General features: G+C 44.8%; 1 protein-coding gene and 1 long non-coding RNA gene across 3 annotated transcripts in view; one reads left to right on the forward strand and one right to left on the reverse strand.

Annotated features, from left to right (window-relative positions):
- Positions 1 to 9,106: 9,106 nt before the first annotated feature.
- On the reverse strand, positions 9,107 to 12,438 carry CCN1 (cellular communication network factor 1). The gene is made up of 5 exons (XM_008516956.2): positions 11,730 to 12,438; positions 11,221 to 11,434; positions 10,511 to 10,867; positions 10,168 to 10,379; positions 9,107 to 10,055 (listed from the first exon to the last, which is right to left on the reverse strand). The coding sequence occupies exons 1-5, from the start codon at positions 11,790 to 11,792 to the stop codon at positions 9,753 to 9,755; spliced, it is 1,149 nt and encodes a 382-aa protein (XP_008515178.1). The 5' UTR covers positions 11,793 to 12,438; the 3' UTR covers positions 9,107 to 9,752.
- Positions 12,439 to 14,307: 1,869 nt separating this feature from the next.
- Positions 14,308 to 25,839, forward strand: part of LOC103548951 (uncharacterized) — a 79,584-nt gene continuing 68,052 nt past the window's right edge. For both annotated transcript variants that reach the window (XR_011532398.1, XR_011532399.1), the window contains exon 1: positions 14,308 to 14,699. This is a non-coding gene — a long non-coding RNA (uncharacterized lncRNA). The remainder of the gene's footprint in view (positions 14,700 to 25,839) is intronic.

Here is a 25,839-nt window from a genome sequence, read left to right on the forward strand (position 1 = left end):
TGCCCTTGTGGCCTTTTGTTTGCTTGTCATATTACTGCAGGCTTTAAAACCCTAGATAAGAAAGTTGTGTGCAGCTAGTGGTAAGTATAAGCATTACTCTAGGAGGAACCGGAAATCATTACGGGGCTGGCCTCCTGCGAGAATCTGACCTGTGGCACAAACACAAGAGCGTCAGGTGGCAGTAACCAAGTCATCCAGGCCACTTCTCTCTGGGCTTTTTGCCTTTGCCACTGGGTCCAAGTAGTCACTGGGGCTGCCTCGGATGACCCACCAGTGGGTCAGGCCCAGGCTGGGTCCTGATATCAACCTGTCATATTGAGGCTGTCGAGTGGGAGAAGCAGACTGCTTTGTCTCCTGGTGGTATGATGCAGTGGCTGCCCTCCACCAGTTCCAGCTGGTGGTGCCAATGCTAATTTACCCCCTGCAGCTGGCAGCTCTTGTTACTATGGCAGTGGGGGATTTCCAAAGGCAACTCCTATGGAAAGGACAGGCCTGTCCCCATCACCAGGGCATGTCTCCTATAGGTCCCTGATGAGGGCTGCTTTTCCTCCTATCAGCCATAAAAACCAAGATGCAAAATGGCTGGTACTACTTAGGTCTTGTCTGAGACTGTAAGTTTGCTGAGTTTGATAGTATTTCTAGGCTTCGAATACTTCAGTGTTTTCAAGTTTTGGAGGTGATTCCAAATAGCAAACTCCTATTCATCCTTCAAGACCCAGTTCAGATATTTTGTCTTCTGTGAAGCTTTCTCTGACTACTCTCTATGCCCTCATATTCTTAGGTTCTCTGGCACTGTTACAATGCACCAGAATTATTGATATACATTGCTATCTCTGCTAGGTCTAACATCCTTCAGGCCAGGCACCATTATTTCCTTATTTGTCACTCGTGTCTGGCTGGCCTGTAGCCTGTCAGGTGATATATACTCAGTAAATATAGGGTAAATGAATGAGAGTTATATTCCTCCCAAATATTTGTTGGTTGGTTCATTCATTCGTATCTAAAAGTACTTTCTTTTCCTTTGGAAGAGGTTATCACTATGTTATTTATAAAGTCTATAGACACCAAAAAGGGCTAAGTGTAAAATCATCAGTTAGGATGATTTTAGCTGTAACACTTGACTTAAGAAAAATAGCTTAAACAAGGGAAGGTTTATTATCACACCAAACAAAAGTTCTGGCTGTCAGATGGGCTGAGAGTTGGGTGATTCAACAGCTCAGTGATCTCTTCAGGGACCCAGGGGCTTTCCATCTATCTGCCCTGTCATCTTCAATGTGTTAATGATGCCCCTCCCTCCTGGGCTCAAGGGGGATGAGGTCCAGCAAAGAAGAAAGGCATTTCCTCTCCCAGTCTCCTTTTATTATCAAGGAAACCCTTTCTCAGAAGCTCCCCCTCCTCCCAGGAGATATCTCCCTGTGTATTATTGATCAGGACTAAGTCACAACCTATCCCAGATAAGGAGAGGAGACCATCATGCTGGCTGAAGCCAGTCCTGATGCAATCCCTGGCGTTAGAGTTGGGACGGGATTTCCTTCCTTGAACACAAGGGAGGGAGAACACCTGAACAAAACTGGGGTTCTGCTAGCAAGGAGTCAAGGAACTGGGAGGATGGCTGTTAGATGGATATCCCATAGTGTCTGCCACACCATGTATTTCAATAAATTATGGCATATCAATAACACAATGAAAGTCTATGAAACCATTACAATGACTGTGGGAGAACTACAAGGATCAACATGGATTGATCAAGATGTAGTGAACGTAAAGCCTATGTATAGTCTAACCTTTTTTTGTTCATAGTAGTGATATTAATAAATGTGAAGTTAGGCACACCCCAAAATCTCTAAGAATAATACACACTCTGCACTTAAGAGGGGCTGTGTGTGTGAGCGTGTGCATGCGTGTGAAGGGGGAGGGTTTACTAGGGACCTTCACTTTTGGCATTCTGTGTTTCTTATCATGTTGAATTTGTATAAGTATGCCTTTCTTTTGTTAAGAACCACCCCCGCCCCAAACATTAAAGAGAGCACTTTAAATGGCCAAGTATCATTTTGAATGCAAGAAGTCAATTAAAGCTGTGGGCTCCTTTCCAAGAACAAACTAATTTGGACCATAGGAGGGACTTCTCTGAAGGTTTTGCTCATGAGCCCGGAATTCAAACACCCTCCATGAACGAGCAACTTTTTTTTAAAGCTAGCAAATCTCCTTAACAGAAGATCCAAACTTTTACCATGTTGAATCATTCTCTGTTTGCTGGAGAAGGGCGTCATCCTTGCTATAGGATGCTGAAGATGCTGACTCACCTGTAGGTCATCCATTGGCGGAAGTCTTCCCAGGAGCCACATTGACACCAAAAACCAGCCAAACCTCCCTGTAACTCAGATGCTTTCCCGTGCCCCAAATACCTCCGTCAAGGATAAGCTTGGAGAATAAATCCTCTGAGGTCTACCTCCCACTTTGCTACTGGCTAACTAACTATAACTACTTAGGCAAGTTCTCAATCTCTCTGGAGGTCATTGAATGCCTCGAAAAATGAGTATTATTCATGTGACGGCACTTGAAAGATTTTGAGCCATTAAAAAAATCCTAGAGCATACTCCTTGGCTATCTGTAGAAATTCTCCTGGGAAGGCTCTTTGGTTACTATAAAAATAGGTGGTTAAATTCAGCGGCAGTTCAGGATGCGGTGTATATCTTTGATCGACTTACTCAGTGTCGGTTGGAAAATGTGATGTGGTATTATAAATGGAATAGACACACTTCTCACAAAAATACCCAGACTGGAATCATTTGAAGGCCTTATGAGAAAAGACTGAGATTTCCCAAGGAAGAAGGAATCTGGCCTCAAGACTGCACCATAGAAACCCTACATGAGTTTCTAGTCTGCCTGGCCTGACCTGCCGATTTAACTCTTACCTGAATTCCAGCCTGCTGGCTTGCCCTAAGGATTTTGGACTTCCCTGCCCCAATGATTGCATAAGTCAATTCCTTAAAATAAATCTTTCTCCTTCTCTTGATATGTGTGTGGGTGTAAATATACACAGATATCCTATTAGCTCTGTTCCTCTGGAGAACCCTAATACAGATACCCCTTCCTGATACTTCTGAACCCAAAGCAAAAATACAGACTGTTTCAAATACTAACGGCCTGTAGGACTCCTGTCCCAGGTGGTGGAGATGTCTTTGATTTCTCTTTATGGATGAGATGAGGAAGCCATCACTGGTTATTTCAGAAATTTCCAATTAGCACCAAGGCTTTTAGATAGTTTCCAACCTACTTATCTTTCAAAACACAACTGAGATGACAACGCCTCCAGGAAGCCCTCTTCGATCCCAGCCCCAGGCAGTTAGTAGCTTTCTCCTTAACCCTCCTCTGTGCCCTATTGTACTCATTACAGCATATTTTGGCTTTGTGGTACCGACCACTAGTTCTCCCTTCTGTGGTAACAGGAGCTCTGAATTTTAGCTGGGTACATGGCAACGCAGGATAAAAACTACATTTCCTAGGCTTCTTTGTAGCTAGGTGAGGTCTTATGCCATGGGGTGAACTAGGGAATAGAGGCCACACATGGTGAACAGCAAGATAGCAGGAGCTTTGGTCCCTAAAACCTGGCGGCACCACATCAGCCCTGCCCTGTCTACCTGGATTTACACATGAGAGAAAAATAAACGCCTATGTTACTTAGGTCATTGTTATTTGGGTTTTCTGTTACTCACAGCTGAACCTAACCTTAATTCGCTTTTGTTTAAATGTGTGTCTCCTCTACCACAAAGTAAAGGAACCACACTTCTTCATCAACTACTGCATAGCACTGTGCCTAGAATGTAGCAGTGCCAGACAAGTGTCTATCGACTGGATGTATGAATGAAAGGATGAATGAATGACACAGGTTAGAGGAAAGCCCAAGGTGAAGTAGAAGGAAGACCTTGTGCCAGTGAGGGGGTGCCTCCTACTTTAGCTTCATCTTAAGACAACATTATTCTACATTAATGAGCACCTGCTTTATGCCAAGCACAGTGTCAAGTAATGCTTTTATAGTGGTGAAAAAGACGGACAGATTTTCTGTTCTCATGGAGGTTATTCTAGGAGGGCAGACATAATAAACAAGAAAATATTAGGTGGTGCAAAGTGCCGCGATGAAAACAAGAGAGCTGGATGTGAGGAGCTACCTTAGACTGGGTGGTGAGGGAAGGTCACTGAGAGGGTAGCATTTATGCCGAGACCTGCATGAGAAGAAGCAGCTGAGCTCCAAGAGAGGGGCGTTTGAGGCAGAGGAGTAGCTAGTGCAAAGGCCTTGAGGAGGAACTTACTTGGCTTATTTCAAAGAGGAAAAGGCAAATGGGACTACGGTGAGTGAGGGTGAGTGGTAAGGAGTGGGCGGGGTCCAGGACCTGTGTGCCAAGTAAGGAGTTGAATGTTATTGCAAGAGTAATGGGAAGCTGTGAAGCCTTTAAACCAAGGAGTCGGGTGTTGTGATTACATTTTTTAAGAATCACTCTGGCTCCTGTAAGGAACATAGATGGTTGCAGGGCAAGAATGGAAACCAATGATGTTTCAGTTAACTATTGCTGTATAACAAATAATACCCAAAACTTGGGGCCTTAAAATAACCATATTAGTTAGCTCACTCTTTTATGGGTCAGGAAATCTGGGAAGGACTCAACTGGCGGTTCAGTCAGCTTGTGAGGCAGCTGGGGCCGAAGGATCCACTCCCAAGCTGGTTTCTTCATGTGCCTGTGATACTCAATACTCCCTGACTTTTCTCTTTCTCCACATGGCATCTCGTCCACTAAGGCCTATCCATGTGGCATTGGCTTCTCATACCTGCTGGTCTTTGGGTAGTTATACCTCTCACATGGAAGCTCGTTTCTCAGAGGAAGGAAGTAGGAGCTCCTAGCCAGTGCTACACTGGGAACTGGCACCACATTGCATCGCTTCCTGGATATTTTTGGTTAAAGCAGTCAAAGAGCACACTCAGATCCAAGAGGGTGGGAAAATAGGGTTCTAGGTAATTTCCGCTAAGCATCTTTGCCATAGACATCTTTCCTGCAAACATCTTTGCCTCATAACTAATGGGCTGTAGGTCAATTTTGCAATAAAGGATAAAATAACGAAAAATAAAAGAGGAACATTAAAAAGGACGTAATGAAACATGTACATATCTAGACTACATTTAAATGTTCCATCACCTGCCCAGTCCTTATATTTCACCAGATCATCTAAGCCAGATTCTGTGACAAATACCAAAATTCTGTCCACATGATGTTCTCCACTATCAAATAGCAACAAATTTTCGCTGTTTTCAAGAAACTTATATCCATCAGGAATCACATAATCTTTTCTTTTATTTGATTTTTCTTTTGCCTTCAACTTCTAATATTGAGTGGTAAATTTGGTGAGGACAGCGCTAGAGAACAAGCTGTTATATCTAAATTAGCTAAAGAACCGATAATTCGTGCTCTCGAACATCGTTGTGAATGTCTAGCCTCCTCTTTTATATTCGCCATAGCTTGGTAAACTTTTGGTTTTGACAGGTGGGAGGGATGACTGTGCTCACAGGATTTGCAAACTGATATGTTATCAATTTCTAGTGTAGTATGCAATCTGCTTTACACTCTCTTATTTCACACTTCCAGTAAGTTTGTCACTGTATTTTCTAGTCGAAACCAAATGGTCAAACCAAACCGTCAACCAGTTATTTTACCTTTTATGGCAAAATTGCCTACGGCCAATTAGTTATATGGCAAAAAGGCTTGAGGCAAAAATGCTGCGGCAAAGATATTTACGGCAAAGATGCTTATGGTGAAAATATCGGACATGGAAAAAATAGACCCCATCTATTGACAGAGGAACCACAAGATCACATTGTAGAAGGGCACGTGGGGTGGAAGACATTATTGCAGCCACCTTTGGAGAATACAATGGGCCACAAGTGAGGAGGCTATTTCAGTAATTCGGGCAAGAGATGATGGTGGCTTAGATTTGGATGTTCCCACTGGATGTGAGAAAGGGGTGTATTCAGAATAGATGAGAACTGTAAAGCGCTAACAAATGCATCTGAGTACTTCTTTAATTGAACTGCACTTTATAAGATTACGTAGATGAATGTTGCCCACCACCAATAAAGTAAGTCACAAATGTCTGTTCTATTCATAGGACACATACATCATTGTCATGCTTCACAATGTGCTTTGTTTGAAAGAATGAGTTATTTAGGGCAGGGATTTAATGAGGCCTAGATATCGGGGCTATAGAGGGAGGTGAAAGTATGGACCTACAGGCTGTGGGATCCACAGATTGCCACATCCTGTAACCAAAGGTGCTTTAGAGAGTAAAGAGGGCCTAGCAACATTACATTTTCAAAGGCTTCACAGGGATGAGTTCATTTGCCCACAGAAAGACCTAAGTATTTTTCACTTCATACATTCAGTTGCTTGAGGAGAAAAAATTTTTAAGGTATGGGAGTCAATGCACCAAAAAGATTATATGAAAAAGAATGTTTTTGGTGACAAAAATGCTGAAAGCTACTGTTCCATTTTAAAACAGTAGAAACTTGCCCAGAGTCACTCAATAAATTAATGGCAGAGCTGGTGCTAAGAGCCGTGTCTCTCGATTTCAGTCTGCGATTCTTTCCACTGCATCACCTGCCACTCTGCCCAGAACACAGCTTTGTTCTGTACTATGGTCCTACTGGGTCCTTGCTATTGCCCAACTGACATTCAAATAGTGCCAGAAGGCAGGAGAAGAGATTGTGAACAAATCAAATCTGTCTCCCTACTGGAAAAATAACTCTAGAATATACTTTGCTGATTTTGACTCAGTTGCGTCTCTTTGTGGAATAGATAGCACATGCATTTATGTGAAAATCTTCATGCTGAGACCACTTATTGTGCTGCTAAATGTCCCATAGAATAGTTCTGAAAATTCACTAAATTTCTAAGATTCAGAGGTCACCCTGTAACTCTCAGTTCTTACATCTCTATCAAAAAAAGAAAACAGCTCAAGACCACCAGGGTCTTTTGGATTAGAAAGTGACAACAACATAAAATCTTTACAGTGTGTGGAGGGTACATATGTATTATGATGAATGTTTATATCTGTAATTTATATTTCATATATGTAGACGCATGCTTTTTCTTTTGTTTTCTAAATATTTGAAGTAGACAGAGCTCTATGCCCTACCTATAAAAGTCATTTTTTTCTAAATCACATAATTTCATTCTCAATTACTTGGAATTTCTTCACTTTTTTCCTATGGCCAAATAAAATGGACATAATTTGTGTCTATTCATCTTTTTGCATTAATTGATCACTCTCATCTAAACAGAACCAGCACTTGCACGTCCCCTTGTTGTATTTACTACAATAAGATCAATGACCCAAAGATCCAGTATTTCCCATGCTAGGTTTTGTTTCACATCCAAGCTTATTTGGACAAACACACCTCCCTACACGCTTAAAGGATCTATAAAATATTGCTCCTTGGTCTCTATGTAAGAAGTCATTTGCTGGGCTCTACTCTTGGGGGAAAATACCCCAGGATTGGTGGCTGGGAATGTGTAAATCTTCCCTATGAACTTAGATGTTTGTTCAACAAGACTGCACCACAAAAACCCCACACCTTTACTATGTTTCACGCATTATGTTGCACTGACAAGTTTAACTGCATCCAAGACTGAGCCAGGTGGTGTTGAAATTCCCAAATACCTTAAAATTTGAATGCCTCAGGCAAGAAAAACTGACTACTCAGTAGACACAAGTTGTTAGACTTCAGGCAAGACATCATCAAAATCAGAAGAGCGAAGGCCTTTGCCGATAGATTTTACTATCCTGTTTATATTAACCTTTATGCATTTCGGTAAGGCTTTAAAACAGATGCTTAGGAATGCTTTTTCTGTAGGTCTTCATTAAAGCATCAATACTATTTTTGAAAAATCACCCTTACAGGACCCTGGAAGTGTTCCCTTTCTCCCCTTTTAAAGCACTTTCTCTTATTGCATAAAAACTCAAGTACTCTCTTAACCAAGTGCAGACTGAAATATTTCACTATGGATTTGAACAGGAGCCAAGAGGGTCGATGAAAGAAAAACTTCTCTCTATAAAAGGTTTATTGTCAGTGCTTTCTAAAGATGTGGATTCTTCTAAAACAGGCTACCAACATTTTCACAAACATTGATGCAGCCTTCTCAACCTCTCCTGGACCGAGAAGTCAGGTCCTTTTCTTTAAGGAATGCTCTGCATCTAGCCTTTGACCTTCTGGATAGCCAACGCTCTCTAACCACCACCCCCTCATCAATATAATGTATATTATAAAAAGGAAAGGGGTACGGGGTAGCTTGGTCCTCACGCTATTGGAAAAGTACTTGAAATTCCTTGCATTCCTTTGCATTTAACAGCATGTTTACCTAATCACCGGCTTATTAGGATTAACACAAGTCATTGCTTCAAGCTCATTCAGTGAAAACTGACTCCTATAGACTGCAAGATTTTTTCTCTGATCCCAACCAAAGGTACATTTTTAAGTTATTTTTCTAAGTTTTAGGAACAATGTTGGAAAGATAGAAAGTTATTAAACAAGTGGCTTTTTATAACACATTATCCAACCATACTTAATCTTGCCCATGGATTTAGTTTGGGCAGCCTGGGTTATGGACTGTTTTCATTAAAGTTTCTGTCCTCTACTGAAGTGACATGTACAATAACCTAGTGATTAAAATGATAAATGACTCAACTGGACCCTCCTCACAGTGATCGGGTGATGGAGACCCCTAGGTTTTGAATTCTTGTGAAAATAAAGCATTATTATTTAAATCACAAACTTAGCTTCAGATTCCTTCTCCTGCTTCCTACAATGCCTGGTGTTCAACACATGTTGTTTAAACAGATTACTTTCAATGCAAAGATTTTTCTCTACTGAAGATAAAAAAAGCAATCATTGTCTTATTTTTGTGGGTTACTTCCCTGCTCTATCCCAAGCACCTAGAACAGTTCCTGGCACAAAGTAGGCACTCAAGAAATCCCGTCCGAATGATGGAATGCATAAGCTAGATTGTTCCCAATGATTCTGGACAGTCTCTAAAAATAATGAAAGCTGCACACTCAGATATTAGGTAAATATTTCTTTATTAAATGATTAATTCCATAAATAAATTCTTTTCACTGAATATAAAATTAAAATCATTTACAAATTATTCCAGTATTACATTTCCCCTCCCTCCCCAAAAGCTACATTTTGATAAATAAAAACATTCAGTCTTAAAACACCTGATTTCTGTTTGCAGTTCAGAGCCAGATAGCTGCCTCTCATGGACACTCACAGAGTGTCACCTTCAGGAAGGGCTGGAACCCTTCCCCATTTACTTCTGTCAAAGGAGGAAGGCTGTAGCTGTCTAGCTAATCTGATTATCCTTTACACTTGCAGAACCTAAAGGAAAAAGGCCTAGAGAAAAATACACTTACCAAATAATTTACAAACAGAAAACAGAACGTCATCAACAGCACAAGCTCCAAAATGAAGCAGTAACGTGTGCTCCAATATTATGAAGCAAAGTATTCTCCAATTGCGGCTGTGTTAGTGTCCATCTGCACCAGCACACCTGGCAGTTTCGAAATACATCAATACTACTCGAGAATGAGCAATGCATCCCTTCTACAATGAGTCCCTTCACCCCTGCCGCCCCCACCCATGTCTCCGTGATTCTGGCACTCTTCTCCCCATCCGTCCACCCTTGTGCTGGAAACCCAGGTGGCATTTAGTCCCTAAATTTGTGGATGTCATTGAACAGCCGGTAGAAGGGAAACGCTGCCTCGTTGGCATGCGGGCAGTTGTAGTTGCACTTGCAGGACTGGATCATCATGACGTTCTTGGAAAACATCTCCCCATCTTCGCAGCGGAACCGCATCTTCACAGTCCTGGTCTGCAGGGGTGTGCAGCATCGGCCGTCCACGCAGGAGCCGCAGTATTTGGGCCGGTATTTCTTCACACTTGAACATCCAGCATAAGTAAACTTGACTGGTTCGGGGGATTTCTTGGTCTTGCTGCATTTCTTGCCCTTCTGTAAGAAAGAGGAGAGAAGGAAAGTTAGGGACGAGGCTTCTTTCTTGGAAGAGCAGTGCACATCTCACCCAGCTGCCAGGGAACAGCCTACACGCCCCTCAGGAACTTACTTTCAGGCTGCTGTACACCGGCTGTCCACAAGGCCGCACTTCACAAATCCGGGTTTCTTTCACCAGGCGGCATTCAGGGTTGTCATTGGTAACCCGCGTGGAGATACCAGTTCCACAGGTCTTTGAGCACTGGGACCACGAAGTTGTTTGAACAATACATTTCTGGCCGTGTAAAGAAGGGTTGTATAGGATGCGAGGTTCCATTCCAAAAACTAGAGACAAACAAGAGGGGAGATTTCTCAGAGGCATCCTGACACACACAGATCCAAGAACTCATTTCTGTAAAGATTCAAACTAGGAAAGTATTTCAGTACAATGTCTTATGGGCTTAGTCTCCACTTACCAGGGAGCCGCTTCAGGGAGCCGCCTTTTCCAACTGCAATTAATTCATTGTTTCTTGTTAACTCCACCTCTGAGGCATCCAATGGCAGCCCCTTGCCCAGGAGGTCGTCCCTGTCGTCCATGGGGTCCTTGGCACCATCCTCATCACAGACCCATTCCTCACAGCACTGCCCGGTAACTTTGACCAGCCGAGGGTTGGGACAGCCCAAGTTAGGGAGGGAGAGCTCTTGGGGACACAGAGGAATGCAACCCACAGCGCCATCAATACATGTGCACTGATGTTTACAGTTGGGCTGGAAACTTTCCCCGTTCTGGTAGATTCTGGAGTTATATTCACAAGGTCTGCCCTCTGACTGAGCTGTAAAGAGCACCAAAAGAGAAAGGGAGAAGAGGATAAGGTTAAGATTCCGAACTACACACGGCCTGAAACTCATACATATTTTCTGCTGTTAAATTCAATTTATGGTAAAGTTCCCTGCAATTCCCCGGAGACTCCAGACCAGAACAATAAGTTAGTCAGGAATCACTTTTCCGTATGCGCTTTTCGTTGGGCCCAGACACACTGAATTGCATTCCAGACTGCTGAAATCATGTGCCTTTCTGCCAAGCTACCAACAACAAAGCATCACCATACATGGTCTCAAAATTACTAAACTTCTGGACTACGGGGACTATTATTTTTTTAAAGGGGCCAAACCACAAGCATCTTACCTCTGCAGATCCCCTTCAGAGCGGTGGAGCTGGCGCCGAAATTGCATTCCAGCCCCTTGGTGTGGTCGCAGGGCTGCGTTTTGCTGCAGTCCTCGTTGAGCTGCTTGGCGCAGACCTTACAGCAGCCGCAGCCGTCCCGGACCAGCCCGACTCCCGGGGCGCACTTGGGCGCCTCCAGGGGACAGTGGCAGGCGGCGGGGCAGGTGGAGAGCGCCTGGAGAGGGAGAAGACACGCGTGAGACTCGGCGCGGGGCGCAGGAGAGGTGCAGGGGAAGGGACTGGGGGTCGCGGACCCTGTCGGCAGGGGGTCTCTGATCCCGTCTAGCCTGGCCACTCCGGGCGGCTGCACGCGCCAGGAGGCCCGCGACACGTCTTCAGGGGCTTAAGGAAAGAGCTCCCCCGAAACGCCGCCGGACTTTTTAGTTTAGTTTCTTTTCTGCCGTGGTCAATCTACGGGAAGGGGAAGGGGCTGGGAGAGCGGACGGGGAAGCGGTGGCCAAAGAACTCACCAGCCTGGCCAAGTGGAGCAGGGTGACGGCGAAGGCGAGCGTCCTGGCGGTGCGGGAGCTCATTGTGGCGCGCAGGAGGAGCCCGGGCGAGCGCGGAAGAGAAGACGCCAACACACCGGGGCGCAGCAGGAGGGCCGGCGCGGCGGGCTCGGGGCGGCGGGTGCGCTGGGCCGGTTGGCAGAGCGGCGAGGGCCGGGGCGGGAGCGGACTCGGCGTCCTTCTCTCGAGATCCTTCGCAGGAGGCGCGGAGGGCGCGGGTGCTGCTCGGGGGCGCTCTCGCTCGCGGTCTGCCCAAGCGCCCAGAGCCCGCCTTTTATACGGGCCAGCTGCTGCGCCGCGTGTTGCAGTGACGTCGGCTCTGTCTGCGCGTTCCAGAATTCTCAAACATCTCAGGAATGCTGGTTGGCGCGGGCTGCTGCCAAGCGCCTCCCCTGGCTCCGTTGCACCTTTTTTTTTTTTTTTTTTTTCCTGGTCCTGGACGCGTCAAGAAAACAATCTCCCGTTTTTTCCACTTTAAATAACGACTTCTATTGGCGTGCTGGTGGTGATGGTGGTGGAAGGGACGAGGGGGGCGAGTTCAGAACTTTGCTTGGACTGGGAGGGTGGGAGGACCTGGTTGGGACGAACAAAAGTCGTTTTGTTTGGTGATGCCGAGTTGACCGGGCAGCCTTGGAAGCCCTCACCCGGGAAGGCAGCGAGCTGTTTGCTTGTTTACAGCGAAGGTGAGAGTCAAGTTATCTATTGAGAGAGGCGAACGGGGAGGGGGACTGTGCCTGCAGACAGGAATCTATTTGTGGACTTCATAGAGGCATGCTCGGATCAAGTCCCAAAGCTTTGGCATGGTGTTTATTAGCCAAGTTGTGTATTGCAAATTAATACCCGCAGTGGCGTTTATGAATGAGAACGAGAAAAAAAAATCAACTTCCCCCATGTTTGGCAGCTTCCCAATCAGAGGTCTTCCCCCTTCGGCCCCCCCCCCTCCCCTTTTTGGTGTGTCGTACTTGTTTGTTTTTGGAGGTTCCCACTTTGTTCCAGCCCACTGCCTGGGTTGGAAGTCCGGGAGGAAACGAACGCAGGGAGTTCTCCGGGAGGCTGGCTTACACTTCCTACGGATGCGGGAGACGGGGTAAGCCCATCCAGCATCCCTCCGCGGGCGGGAGGCGATGATAACTAAGCAGCCAGCCAGAAGCGGAGGGGACCACCATGGAAAGATTTGTACTGAGGTCATCCCCTGCGTAAACTGCAAGGCCAAACCAGATTCCAACACCGCTGTACCCAATGGATCTCCGGGAAAGGCAGACTTCTTAAAGCTGAAAGTTTTGTGCGAGTTTTAGCTCCTTTCCTTGGGACCATTTAGAAGCCTCCCATTTCAAGTGAATTGCAGTGCTTTTCTCTCCCAGTACAGAGAAATAAGGTTTGGGACGTAATATTCTGTAATAAAAATGTTGGCAACTTTTAAGATCCTATTCTACCTGCAACATACTCAGCAGAAGACTCTATGAGGCAATTCATTTTAATGTCATCAGTCATCATCAGTATCGTTTTGATAGTGTGCTGATAAATTTTCCCTCAAGGTTTCAAAAACTATCTTCTTGTGTAATTTTAATAAAAACATACACAAGTAATTATGGGAGTCTCCCTTTTACTTGTGCTCCGGGACTCCTTGTCCTTTTTAATGTTCAGGGCTGTTCAGTCTTCATAATTTAAGTCTTACTTAAGAAGGCCTTTAGTGCCGACTTTTCTGTGAATGACCGATAAGCACAGTGAGAAACTATTGCAGTGAAAACATTCTCCAGTGAGGAGAACTGTGGCAGGAAAGAGTTAAGTTTCATTCATTCCAAAGTGCCCTTTCATAAGTCTAAGAGGCTTTTGCTTGGGGGAGTAGGATCTCAAAGGCTTTGTTGGAGGGATGTGGGGTGGGGGGTTTACCTCTCAAGACGATAGATCGTCAGGTATTATGCCAAAAAAGTGAGGAAAGTCTGGGCCCTATATCTTACCCAAGCCAATCCATCAATTGCTATTTAGGAAACGTTCTTTTCCTGTATTAGAGTTTCATTATTGTTTCCTTCTTAATGAAGTGATGGGGGGGGCGAGGTGAGTATGCGCAGTGCTGGGTGGGAGGAGGTGATGGAGAGAGAATGGAGAGGAGCGTTCCTGGCTTCTGTTGTGGCGTCTTTTCTATTTGACTTCATGGTTGTAAGTATTTCCAGATGGTGAATCAGACACCAGACGTAACAATATTTCCATATTTGGGTATAGCAGTAGCCTGCGTTTTTAACATTTTTCTGCCTCTGTTATCCAACCACAAAGCATTCTTGACAGCTTCAAATGTTGTTAAATATAGACTTAACTTCTGTTCCCAGAGCAGGAAATTCTTTGGAATTCCTTGTTTTTCACGCAACCTGTCTATCATGATTTAAAATAAAATTACAATGAATGATCCAACTGGCCCGTGTATATACCTTGTTCTTTTATTGAAGGGGTGGGGGCTGCGCAAAGAGATTCAGCCTGCTGCACAGCGTTCAAACACACGCCATTCCAGAGATTCCTTTAAAAATCAGATTAAAGTTTTCTAACAAGGGTGTGTGGGTTCGTTTCTGGACTTCAACTGGGAATCTTCGAGGATGAGTTTGCCCCAGAGGAGAAACTTAGAGAACCTTACCGTCAGCTGCCCATTTAAAGCAAGGGGTGTGTTGTGGGAGGGGGCTGGGAGCTGGAGTAAACAGGGCCAGGAGGTGGGGGAGCCGGAGAGGCTGGAGTAACCTATGTGCACAGCCTTTCCGTATACTATGTCCTGGTGCGCCTGCTAGTAAAGGACAGCACCAAGCGAGAGGAAGAGCAGCTCCTCATGTCCTGCTCAAGGACGGTCCAGAAACCCCAGTCGTCCCCTCGCCTTCTCGCCTCCTCTGCTGAGAGCCGCAGATCAGTTCACCTTGACAGATTGGAAGGGAAATGTGCAAATGTTTATGGGTAAGTGTCTTCGGGTGCTAATTCTGCATGGCTCCTTTGCTCTTTTTCCTCCCTCCCTCCCAATACGGGTGCCCCACGAGGGAATAACGGCCGCCTTGTTTCTTTGGGCTGCAAGGCACGGAGAAGGGGCTGCTTGTCTCCTGCAGCTTTGGGCTGAGCGGTGGGGACGTCTCTCACCCACTGCTGCCAGGGAATTTTAGGTCACCAAAAGAAGGGTTCACTGTCTGGCAGCAACTGAGAACAATAATCGCCCTAAACCTGGCGACTCCGGTTTCCTAGCCCCAGACCAGTGGTTCTCAAATTCTGGCACGTCTCAGAATCACCTGGAGGGCTGGTTAAAAGACTGACTCGCTGGGCCCCACCTCAGCATTTCCTATTAGTTACGTTTCTAACAGGTCCCGAGGTGATGCTGATGCTGCGGGTTCGGGGAATCACACCCTGAGAACCAGTCTTGGACGACAGGAGCGCCTGTAATGGCTGTGTGTGTGCGTGCGTGTGTCTTCATAGTCAGGTACTCGCCTGCACACCCAGTCTCACAACTCCGCTTTTTATAGCCACCTTAATGAACAGAAAAATCTGCGGTGACTGCGAAAGGTCAGCTTTAAGGTGGCGGCCCCATGCCATCCTCTTCCCCTCCACCCTGCCCCCACCCCGTGTGTTGGAGTGATCTTGGAGGGAGCCAGAGGAAGCCGGGAGGGAGGGCGGCGGGAACTGGGTGGCAGACGCATCGGGAGGGCCTCGGCTGCCCGCAGGACCCCTGCGGGACAGGGAGCAGGGTTGGCGCGGCCGGGGGCTGGAGCTGCGGGGCGCGCGCGGCCGCCTGCTACCCGCCGCCCCCTGCCGGCTGCCCGGCCTGCGCGCCCCCAGTCGCCGCGGTTGCCAGGACTCGAGGTTTCCGGCGGCGCGCTGCGCAGGACGTTTCCAGCCCCAGCCCATATTTGGTGAAAGTCTTTCAAGACTCCGTCATCCAGCTCTGGGGGGCGGTGGCGGCGGCGGCCCCAGGAGCGGGCCGGCGACCGCGCGGCCGCCGCGTTGCTGCGCAGCGCCCGCGCTCGGGCCTCGGGCCGCCGGGCCCCGGTTGTGGCGGGCGTGCGGGCACGCGGGCGCGGGGAGCCCGCCGCAGCCCAGCCCCAGCCCGCACCCCGGCCGGCGCCGAGGCCCGCCCCGCGCTGCGTGGGAGGTTGGCGGGGAGCGCAGCACGGCCGATTGTGTCACTTTTCCCGTCCACCCCACTGTTGACTCGTCCTCCCAGCGGGGCAGCGAGTTGGCGCGCTGTGCCAGACTTAGAGGGTACGCCCAGGCGCGGGGGGTGTGGGCTTGTGTGTCAGAGGGTGGCGTTTGCTCAGACATCGAGCCCACCCGAGAGCGGGGACATGGAATTGACTCTGGGGAGAAGTCCCAAAGGGCCTGGGTCCCCCTATCCCTAGAAGCGAGAGAGGCTGGAGCTCGCTCTCTGTTTCTCTCCCTCTCCCACAGCCCCTTCCTCTCTCGCTCGTCGGTGAGCTCCCTGCGGGGGCGCGCGGGGAGGGACGTGCCCTGCAGAGGAAGCCCTAGCTCTGCCGTCCGCTTGCCTGTAGCCTTCGGTCAGCTGCTCCTCCTCTCTAGACCTTGTACCCTTCATCAGTAAACTGGGAAAGGACCAGCAGGTAGTAGAGCTGGGGCAGCCCCTTTCAGGGCTAAATCTCATGCCATCCTCGCCCAGTAGTGACAGAAGCAGACACTTATATAGGGCTCCCTCTGTGTCAGGCGCTGTTGGAATGCTTGCTCTATATTGGCTCGTTTAATTCTCTGGATGCTCCGTTGAGGCAGATCCTCTTGTTAACACCATCTTCTATCCAAACGAGGAAAAGGAGGCACAGAAGATGACTAGCAAAGGGCGCTCACCTAGCAGGTAGCAGAACTGGATCCAGCCGCTTTGGTTCCCACAGGCCTTGCCCTTAACCACTGTGTTACACTGTCTCTTCCCATCTCTAACTTCAGATGCTCAGGCCTGTTCCCTCTCCTGGAACTTTACCTTTATTTAACTCTATCACAACTTACCCATATTCCAGGATAAATGCATCAGAGAGAAAAATAGTTGATAAGTTAACTGAAGCTGTGCTAACCTTTAAGAATTGCCTAATGCACCGGCTCTTGGGGAGGGGAGGAGAGGGGGTGCTGCATTTTAACAGAAAAAATCTTAATGCAGGTAAGTTTATATGGTGGACGTTAAGGCACCTTGGCAGGCTGGTTTGGGAGATATCTGGGACCCTTGGGGTTCTTCTGACACCTCACAAGCCACATTGATCCGGCAGTCCCTACCTCTGGAGTGAGCCTGGTGGGAACTGCATTTGTCACTGAGATAAAGTTTTCAGTATCACTTACTTGATGGTTCATCAGTCTGAGTGTTCCTCATGGGCTGACAATGCTTTTAACCTGTTTTTTCCAACTATATGTTATGAGTATAATTACCTATGTCTCCAACGGCAAATTGTTTATCCTCTCTGAACCCCAGATTTATTCAAAGCTCATGATGCGTCATGTGGTAGGCACCAGAGGTATAAAAAAGAGGACTTTAACATTGATCTTCCCCTGGAGGACTCTGCAGTCTGTTGCTGAAGTGGGTATAATATGCTGTGTGGACACTTCCTGCTGGAGAGTGAGGATGGAACTAATCTGCGTTTGAAAGGATGGGCAAGAGTCTGATACAGGGAAGGACGTTTGAGACAGAGGGAACAGAGCCTCGACCATGCATGCTGAGGGTCCATCTAGTGTGGCTGGACCATAGGATTCCTTTGGGGAGCTGGCAAGAGAGGTCAGCAGGGACCTTCTGTGAGTGGCCTTGCCTGTGGTAGCACTGGGACTCGGCCTAAAGGCAGTGGTGAGCTATGAGGGCTCACAGGGATGAGCCAAGTAACAAAGTGCCATTTCAAGGATTAATGCTAGCTGACCGTTGGCCTCAGCATTAGGGAACTATGGGGATACTAGGGACCAATTATGGGGTGCTGAGTGGTTGGGAGGTAAAAATGTAGGTCCAGTGTTTGCCTATTTTCTCATCTTTTTAAAGAGATACTAGAGATCTGGATTTTTATGTGAAGTCTTTTATTTATTTGTTTATTTATTTATTTATTTATTTATTGCTGAGTTAACATCTGTGGCCAATCTTCCTCTAGTTTGTATGTGGGCTGCTGCCACATGTCCACTGAGGGGTGGTATAGGTCCTCACCCGGGAACTGAACCCAGGCCACCAAAGCAGAGTTGGCCAAACTTAACCACTAGGCAACCAGGGCTGACCCTGAAGTCTTTAAATTTTTTAAATATTGGCAATTAAGTAAATAATGTTAAAATGTCGTCTGAATTAGTCTTAGGAAAACCAAAGAAGACAATGTCTGGGGGCTGCCAGTTGTGACCTCTGGACTGAACGTCTCTAAGAGCCTGTCCTACTCCAGTGTTCTGTTACCCCTAGCCACTCATGAAATATTGGGGGCTAGTACTGTGGGTACCATTTAATTGTCAGGTTGACCAGACTTTCATTTGTTTAAGAATCAGGGCTGCCACTTGACTCAGGTGTAGGAGTTTATACTTTATCAACAATATTGGAATAAGTATCTTTTTCTTATTTTCTGCTTTACTCACTCCCCAAACACTACTCAGTATCCCTCTTACTTCTCCCCCTGAATTTATATTGTAAGCAGCTAACATTGCCTTGGCAGCATGATAGGAAACACTTTTTTTTAGGGCATCCGTGTTTAGTGGGAACTATATCTGTTTATTTCCTCGACCTGGCATGTCTCCAAGGAAGCCAGGCATTTCTAACCCCCTTACCTTCCAGAACTTCTCGTTTTGTGATAACACAGAAACATTTCATTGGAATAGACTGGAAGGCACCTCTCCCACTCCACCCTGCAATCCATCTTCTAGACGTGATTGAGCAATACGAAATATATTATATAATTATAAGTCACTATCAAATGGGGGTGGCTCCAGATTCTATCTCTTGTGTTTTATTTCCAGAGATACCTGTCTCTCAATTGCCCACTTAGAACCACACATAGCACGTTTAGAATTTAGAAAGGATTTGATTTGGGCACAGTACATCAGCACACAGATAGATCCTACGGAGAGACTGAAGACATTTTTTCGTGCCAGCTTCCTCAGGTCTGAGGATTAGTGCAAAGGAGGATTCTGGCAGTTGGGGTGATTATGCAAAATAAGACAAAGACATGTTTCATGCTTAGCAGGATGCTTGGCTCATAGTAAGTGCTTAATAAATTACAATTACTCTGACTGCTAAGCACCACCATTACCTTCACTTTTACTAAATTAGCATAGAACGAGCTAGCCTTATTCTCTAGAGAATATGCTCTATTCTTTAGACTAGATGAACTCTAGTTATAAAATCATTTGAGAAATGGTATATAGATGATGTGATTTTAAGATCCATCCAGCCCAGGATTCTTGCTTACACTGGGGCCCCAGGGACCATCTAAGAAATCTACAGGCAGCAGTGAGCCACGTGAGATATCACCTTGGTTTCCTCATCTATAAGACAATGGGGTTGCCCCAGCTCAGGGGTCATGCACTCAAGTGCCCCAGGGATCAACCGGGTACAGAACGCCATGCCTTAGGATTAATGCCAGCTGACACTTGGCCTCGGTGTTGGGGAGCCATGAGGATGGTTGTATCTACTGGGCCTGGATTTTTCCAACCAAAGACTAGGCAGTTAGTATATATAGATGAGTTAGTGATCTCATCTAATGTTTGTAAACAACCTTGTAGGGTGAGTATTTTATTTCCATTTAAAAGATAAGAACACTGAGGCTTAGCTAGAGTCAGTAATTGCTGCAAGGGCACAGAGCTGTTAAGGTGGAACAGAGTTTCTGTCTCCAAAGGCCATTCTTTTGAGGGAAGATGTGGTATTTGCCCTTCATTAAATCTGCCTTAAAGTTTAGGAACTGGCTCCCAACTTCTTGACTTCCTCTTAAATACATTTTTAAATGTGTCTTGAGCTTATTAGTGTTTTCAGTAGCTGTGGACACCGAGTTCTTCCTGAGAGTCTGGTAAAGAACAAGTTAAACCATAAAAAAGGGTTCCCTCCTCAAGAACCCTTGCCCGAGCTTGTTCCTATCTCCTCTGAAGAAAACGAGATGTGTCAGAGCAGAGGAGGAACTCAGAGATTAAGAGAAACTTCTACGGTTACTTAGTCATCACCAGCAATTTTGTTACCTGAGGCAGATGGAGCTGCCGCCTCCCGGAACCTGTGGTCACTCTCATAGAGTCACTAAGCACAGAGGCCTCCAGACACCCACCAAGTACACCATGTTTGCGCCTTAGGCAAGGTGTCCCTGAGCCTCAGATGCTGGAGTAGGGGTGAGGTGCCCAGGGTTACGGCAATAAATAAAAAGCATAGTGTAATTTGAGGCTAGTCCCAGGCATTTCTTCAAAATCTTTTACCATCTCTCCTCCAATTAGGTTTTAGCTTTCAAAATAAAAGCAAAAGAAAAGCCATTTTCAAATTTTTTAAACTTTTATGATCTACTCTCGGGCCAGCCTGGTGGCATAGTGGTTAAGTTCTGGCGCTCTGCTTCAGCCGACCAGGGCTGGCAGGTTCAGATCCCAGGTGCAGACTTACGCCACTTGTCAAGCCATGCCGACACAGCATCCCACATACAAAATAGGTGAAGATTGGCACAGATGTTATCTCAGGGCCAACCGTCCTCACCAAAACATTTAAATAATTACATAAATAAAACTTTTAAGATCTACTCTCTTAGCAACTTTCAAATATACAATACAGTATTATTAACTGCAGTCACCGTGCTGTACATCATGTCCCCAGGGCTTAGTTATTTTACAACTGGAAGTTTGTACCTTTTGATCACCTAAACAGTCAATTCTTAAAGGATGAAGACAATATGTGTTCAAGGCTTGAAATTTCTAAGGCTCTGGGAAATGCTGCTTGGGAATTATCAAGTGTAGAATGCGTACTGAAGCCTTGCAGATCCAGAAGACAGATGGTTCAGTTCAGTCCCGCAAATATGGTTTGTATGACAGGCTTCATGCTAGGTGGCGATGCAAAGAGAAATAACATCTAGACTTTGCCATAGTGGCTCTCACAGCCCACGGGAAATGCAGATACTTAAACAAATACTATAATACAGTGATTGATGCTCTGGATGCAGTGCAGTCAAGTTCCTTTGAGAATACAGATCAGGGACGTCTAACTTCGAGTCTCAGACTTTAAAGACGTGATCTTGTTTGATTTACGTATTTTGATGGATGGGAGGGGTTAGGCACAATTATTCCCTATCATACACATTCCTTTTGAAGCTGGCGATTGCAGGGAACATGTGCATCTTCGTGAGACATTAGAAAACACCTGAAAGTGAGGACCCTAGGGTGAGCCTTTAAAAATGCATCAATTAAACGCTTTGAGTGCTGTTGGAAATTATCCCTGTAGATCCTTCTTTCTGAGGGGGGCGGGAAGGGAACTGACACGAGCCAAATGCCTTAAAGGTTATCTCACTTAATGTTCAACAGAATCCTCTAAGATCAACATTTTAACATCTTTCTAAGCTTACGAAATAGGGCTTCAGAGAAGTTAAGCAACTTGTCCAAGATCAGACAGTTAGAATGTGACCAAACAAGGATTCTTTTTTTTTTTCCTAAAGATTGGCACCTGAGCTAACATCTATTGCCAATCTTTTTTGTTTTCTTCTCCCCAAAGCCCCTCAGTACATAGTTGTATATTCTAGTTGCAGGTCCTTCTGGTTGTGCTGTGTGGGACGCTGCCTCTGCACGGCTTGATGAGCGGTGCTAGGTCCATGCCCAGGATCTGAACCAGCTAAACCCTGGGCCGCTAAAGCAGAGCATGTGAATTTAACCACTCAGCCACGGGGCCAGTGGTTAAGGATTCTACTCCCCAAACAAGGATTCTAATCCTGGCCTACCTAACTCAAAGCCAGTGCCCTTTCTACATTTCTGCTACATCATCCTGACTCCCTGAGTTTCCACTCCCTTTGTGAGTGTTCACTCTTTTTCCATTTTCTTTTCTTGTTACCACCTTGCCTCTAGAGACCCAGGCCTTTAACATTTTCTTAGCTCTTGCAGATCCGTTGATGCTAAAGTCTTTGAGCCACTGGTGAGTCTAAGTTCTAAAAGGAGGTACAAATTAAAGTGAATAGGATCATTACCATCATGTCGACATCGTCATCATCATTATAATCAGAGAACAGGCATGGTGACATTAAATCTGCACTGACATTTGCTTCCTTGCTAGGCACCATATAGAATGATTTAGATATAGGTGATTTCTGTTTTCTAGGGACAGATGACAGTTTCCAGAGGTCCAGAGTTTAATTAGAAATAGTGAAGGAAGTATGATTTAGGGATTTTGTGTTAGAAAGACAGATGGGAAGTGCCATGGCAGCCTAAGGCTGTGCTGGAGTACTAAGGTGTAACCTGAGAGGCTGCTGCAAGAAGGAAGTTACATGACTATAGGAAGGGGGTTTGGACAAGAGCACTGGGGAGTGTGTGTGTGTGTGTGTGTGTGCGCGCGCGCACGCTCATGTGTTGGGGGAGGTAAGGATGGGAGGGATGGAATAAGAAGAACATAGTGAATTATGACATTCCTGTGGATTTGTTGTCTTTTCTTGTTGCCACAACTAATCTGGACTCCATTTACCTTTCTTTCCTCTGGGTTTCCTGCACTGTCAAGGTCGTTGCTCTGCTATTTTGCGTAGAGAAGTCCTTGAGTCTCAGTCCAGGAAAGGTAACTAGAAAAGGTCTACTCTCATAGCTGGGCCATACTGCAAACACAATTTTCAAGGACTTGCAACCCTGAAAGCTGGGACCAGGGAAAGAGGTAGAAGATGAGGGTGGGAGTGGGAACAAACTTAGGGAAGACATCTGAAGTGACATAAAGTGAGAACTGAGACAATTTCCACTTGAAGTCACCTCTCCATTTATTAGTCATTAACCATCTGGAACCAAATGCAGTTAATTTAGCACCATGTTGGAAAGCTTATAACACGAACCATATCCTAGGGCCAAGCATCCAGGTTTTGATCCTTTATAAACACCTCTTTTGGAACACAATTTGGTGTCAGTACATAGGAACTAAGAAGAGCGCCAAGTTGTGAGTCATCGCTCTGTGCTTTCTTCCAGAACACCGTGGGAAAAGGATGGGCAGACTGATTCAGATAAAACCTGGTCCCACCCAAACTCTCACTAACTGCTGGAAATAAATCCATTTTTAAAATGTTTGAAAAATCTGATTGAACTAAGAAAAGAGATAATAAGCCTCTGTTCCTTGATTTCAACTTGGATTTGAAGCCTCATCTTGTTTTCTGTTATCACCAGGCTATCACATTGGCTGTTACCTATAACCTTTTAGATTTCTAAAGGGCTTGAGCTTGCCATTTAAAGGACATTTATTAAATGATTACAGCAGGCTAGAGTTTGGTGATACAAAAATGACTAAGATGTGGTCCCTGACTTTGAGGACGATGCAGTCTGGCGTGATGAGAGCATGTGTAAATAATGTGTATGTGTAAATACTGCACAATAAGTCCCTTCATAAAGGTATAGGGTGCACGAACTGCTTCGGGATCCCTGTCTGAACATGACCTCCATGCTAGGGGTGAGGGCTTCTCTTTGCACTGGACAGTGTTGCACTTGGAGTTTTCAATGCTTTCTCTGCAAAGCTTGGAAGAACAAGCTATGTTTTTGTCTACTTGGAGAGAAATTTAATTGTCTATGCCTAGGACGTCGTTATCAGCATAAGCCTTGAGGGTCCTCTAACAACTTCTCATTAATAAGGGGTTGGGTATTTTTGTTTTGAATGCCTTTCTGCTTTCCTTTGGTAAGCAATCCAGGCTTCCTGATATTTATAGTCTTTTGGGTAAACTTATATCTTCTGAGGTTCTAATGATAGCTGGTAGATAAGTGAATTATATTCTTGGCCTTACCTGAAATGGTGCACGGTGAATCTCAAGATTTCTGTTGTATAGTCTTAAAGGTGAGCCTAGTTATTTGAAACCGTTTTCCTAGGCAGTGGATCACAATGGAAGAGGACAAGAAGGGACAGCATGTTGAGTAAAGGAACTGTACTCCAGGACTCCATTACATTTAGTGGCATTTTAGAGTATTGTTTGATTCCACCATTGTTTGTGCTGTGCCATCTGGTGTTATTTACTTTCTTCTGTTTGCTTTGGGCTTAGTTTTCCCTTATTTGTCAAGTTTTTCAATGTGGAAACTAAGGTCACTGATTTAAGATATTTTTTCTTTCTATTATAAACATTTTGTGCTATAGATTTCCCTCTAATCTTGCTTCAACTGCATCCCACAAATTTTTACATGTTGTGCTTTTGTTTTCATTCAGTTCAAAGGACTTTCTAATTTCCTTTTTGATTTCTTATTGACTCTTGGGTTATTTAAAAATGTGTTATTTAGGATCCAACATTTGGATGTTTTCCAGGCATCATTCTGTTATTTATTTCTAGTTTAATTTCTTTGTGGTCACAAAATAAACCATGCATGACTTAAATTCTTCTAAATTTACTGAGACTTGTTTTATGGCATAGAATATGGTCTATCTTGAAAAGAATCGACCATATGTTGTGGATGGAGTGTTCTAGAAATGTCAGTTAGGGTAGTTGTGATAGTGTTGTTCAAGTGTTCTATATCCTCACTGATCTTTTTGTGTACCTAATCTTTAAATAATTGAAAGAGGAGTATTGAAATCTCCAATTACAATTAAAGATTTGTCTAGTTCTCCTTTGGTTCTGTCAGTTTTTTGCTTGATGTATTTTAAACATCTGTTATTAGGTGCATAAACATGTAGGATTGCTGTATCCTCTTGATAAACTGACCACTCGATAATTATGAAATGACTTTCTGTGACAGTTAATTTTATGTGTCAACTTGACTGAGCCATAGGGTGCCCAGCCATTCAATCAAACATTCTGGGTGTGTCTGTGAGGGTGTTTTTGGATGAGATCAGCATTTGAATTGGTAGACTGAGTAAAGTTGATTACCCTCTCCACTGCGAGTGGACCTCATCCACTCAGTTGAAGGCTTGAATAGAACAAAAGGCTGAGTAAGAGGGAATTCCTCCTGCCTGAATGCCTTCAAGCTAGGACATGAGTTTTTTCCTGCCTTTGGACTTGAACTGAAACATCTGCTCTTCCCAGCTCATAAGCCTGCTGACCTTTGGGCTGGAACTACATCATTGGCTCTCCTCGATCTCTAGGTTCCGTACTCACATGAGCCAATTCCTTATAATAAATAAATAAATAAATATGCACACACGCACACACATGCACACACACGTATACACATTCTATTGGTTCTGTTTCTCTGGAGAACTCCTACTAATATACCTTTTTTATCCCTAGTAATATTCTTTGCTCTGAAATCTACTCCCTACTCCAGCTTTCTTTTTGTTAGTGTTAGTGTGCTGTATTTTTTAATCTCTACTTTTAATCTATTCGTGTCTTTATATTTAAAGTGGCTTTCTTGTTTTGCTTGTTTATCCAATATGACAGTCTCTACTTTTTAATTGAGACGTTTAGACCATTCACATTTAATGTGATTATTGATATAGTTAGGATTAATATATCCTCTTGCTATATTTCCCATCTATTTTTTATCCCTCTTTTCTACTTTTTCTTCCTTTTTTGGATTGAGTGTTTTTATAGTTATATTTTACTCCCTTTATTGGCTTATGAGCTGTAACTCTCTGTTGTTTTATTTCAGTGGTTGCTTTAGGGTTTATAGTATACATTTTAAATTTATCAGTCTACCTTCAAGTGATTTTGTATGGTTTCAAATATAGTATAAGAACCTTACAACAGTATGCATTCATTTTCCTCTTTTCTGTTTTTGTGCAATTTTTCCCACATATTCTACTTCTACATATGCTATAAACTCCATGGTACATTGTTAATATTTTGACTTTAAACAGTCACTTATCTTTTCAAAGATAAATAAAATACTAAAAAAAGATATTTTATATTTACCCACGTTTATCATTTCTGGTGCTCTTCATTCCTTTGTTGAGATCCAGATTTACATTTGGTATAACTTTTGCTTGTTTCTGAAATGTTTAATGTTTCCTGTATAGATGTACTGGTGACTAATTCCTTCAGCTTTTGCATGT

This window comes from Equus przewalskii, chromosome 24, assembly GCF_037783145.1.
Source record: "Equus przewalskii isolate Varuska chromosome 24, EquPr2, whole genome shotgun sequence".
NCBI lineage: Eukaryota > Metazoa > Chordata > Mammalia > Perissodactyla > Equidae > Equus > Equus przewalskii.

What these genes read in the sequence shown, in the direction of transcription:
- CCN1 (XM_008516956.2), bottom strand. Translation starts at nt 11,792, where the DNA reads ATGAGCTCCCGCACCGCCAGGACGCTCGCCTTCGCCGTCACCCTGCTC. An exon ending in TCTGAAGGGGATCTGCAGAG is followed by an intron (nt 10,868 to 11,220) that starts GTAAGATGCTTG and finishes TGCTCTTTACAG; the next exon opens with CTCAGTCAGAGGGCAGACCT. An exon ending in CGGTGTACAGCAGCCTGAAA is followed by an intron (nt 10,056 to 10,167) that starts GTAAGTTCCTGA and finishes TCTTTCTTACAG; the next exon opens with AAGGGCAAGAAATGCAGCAA.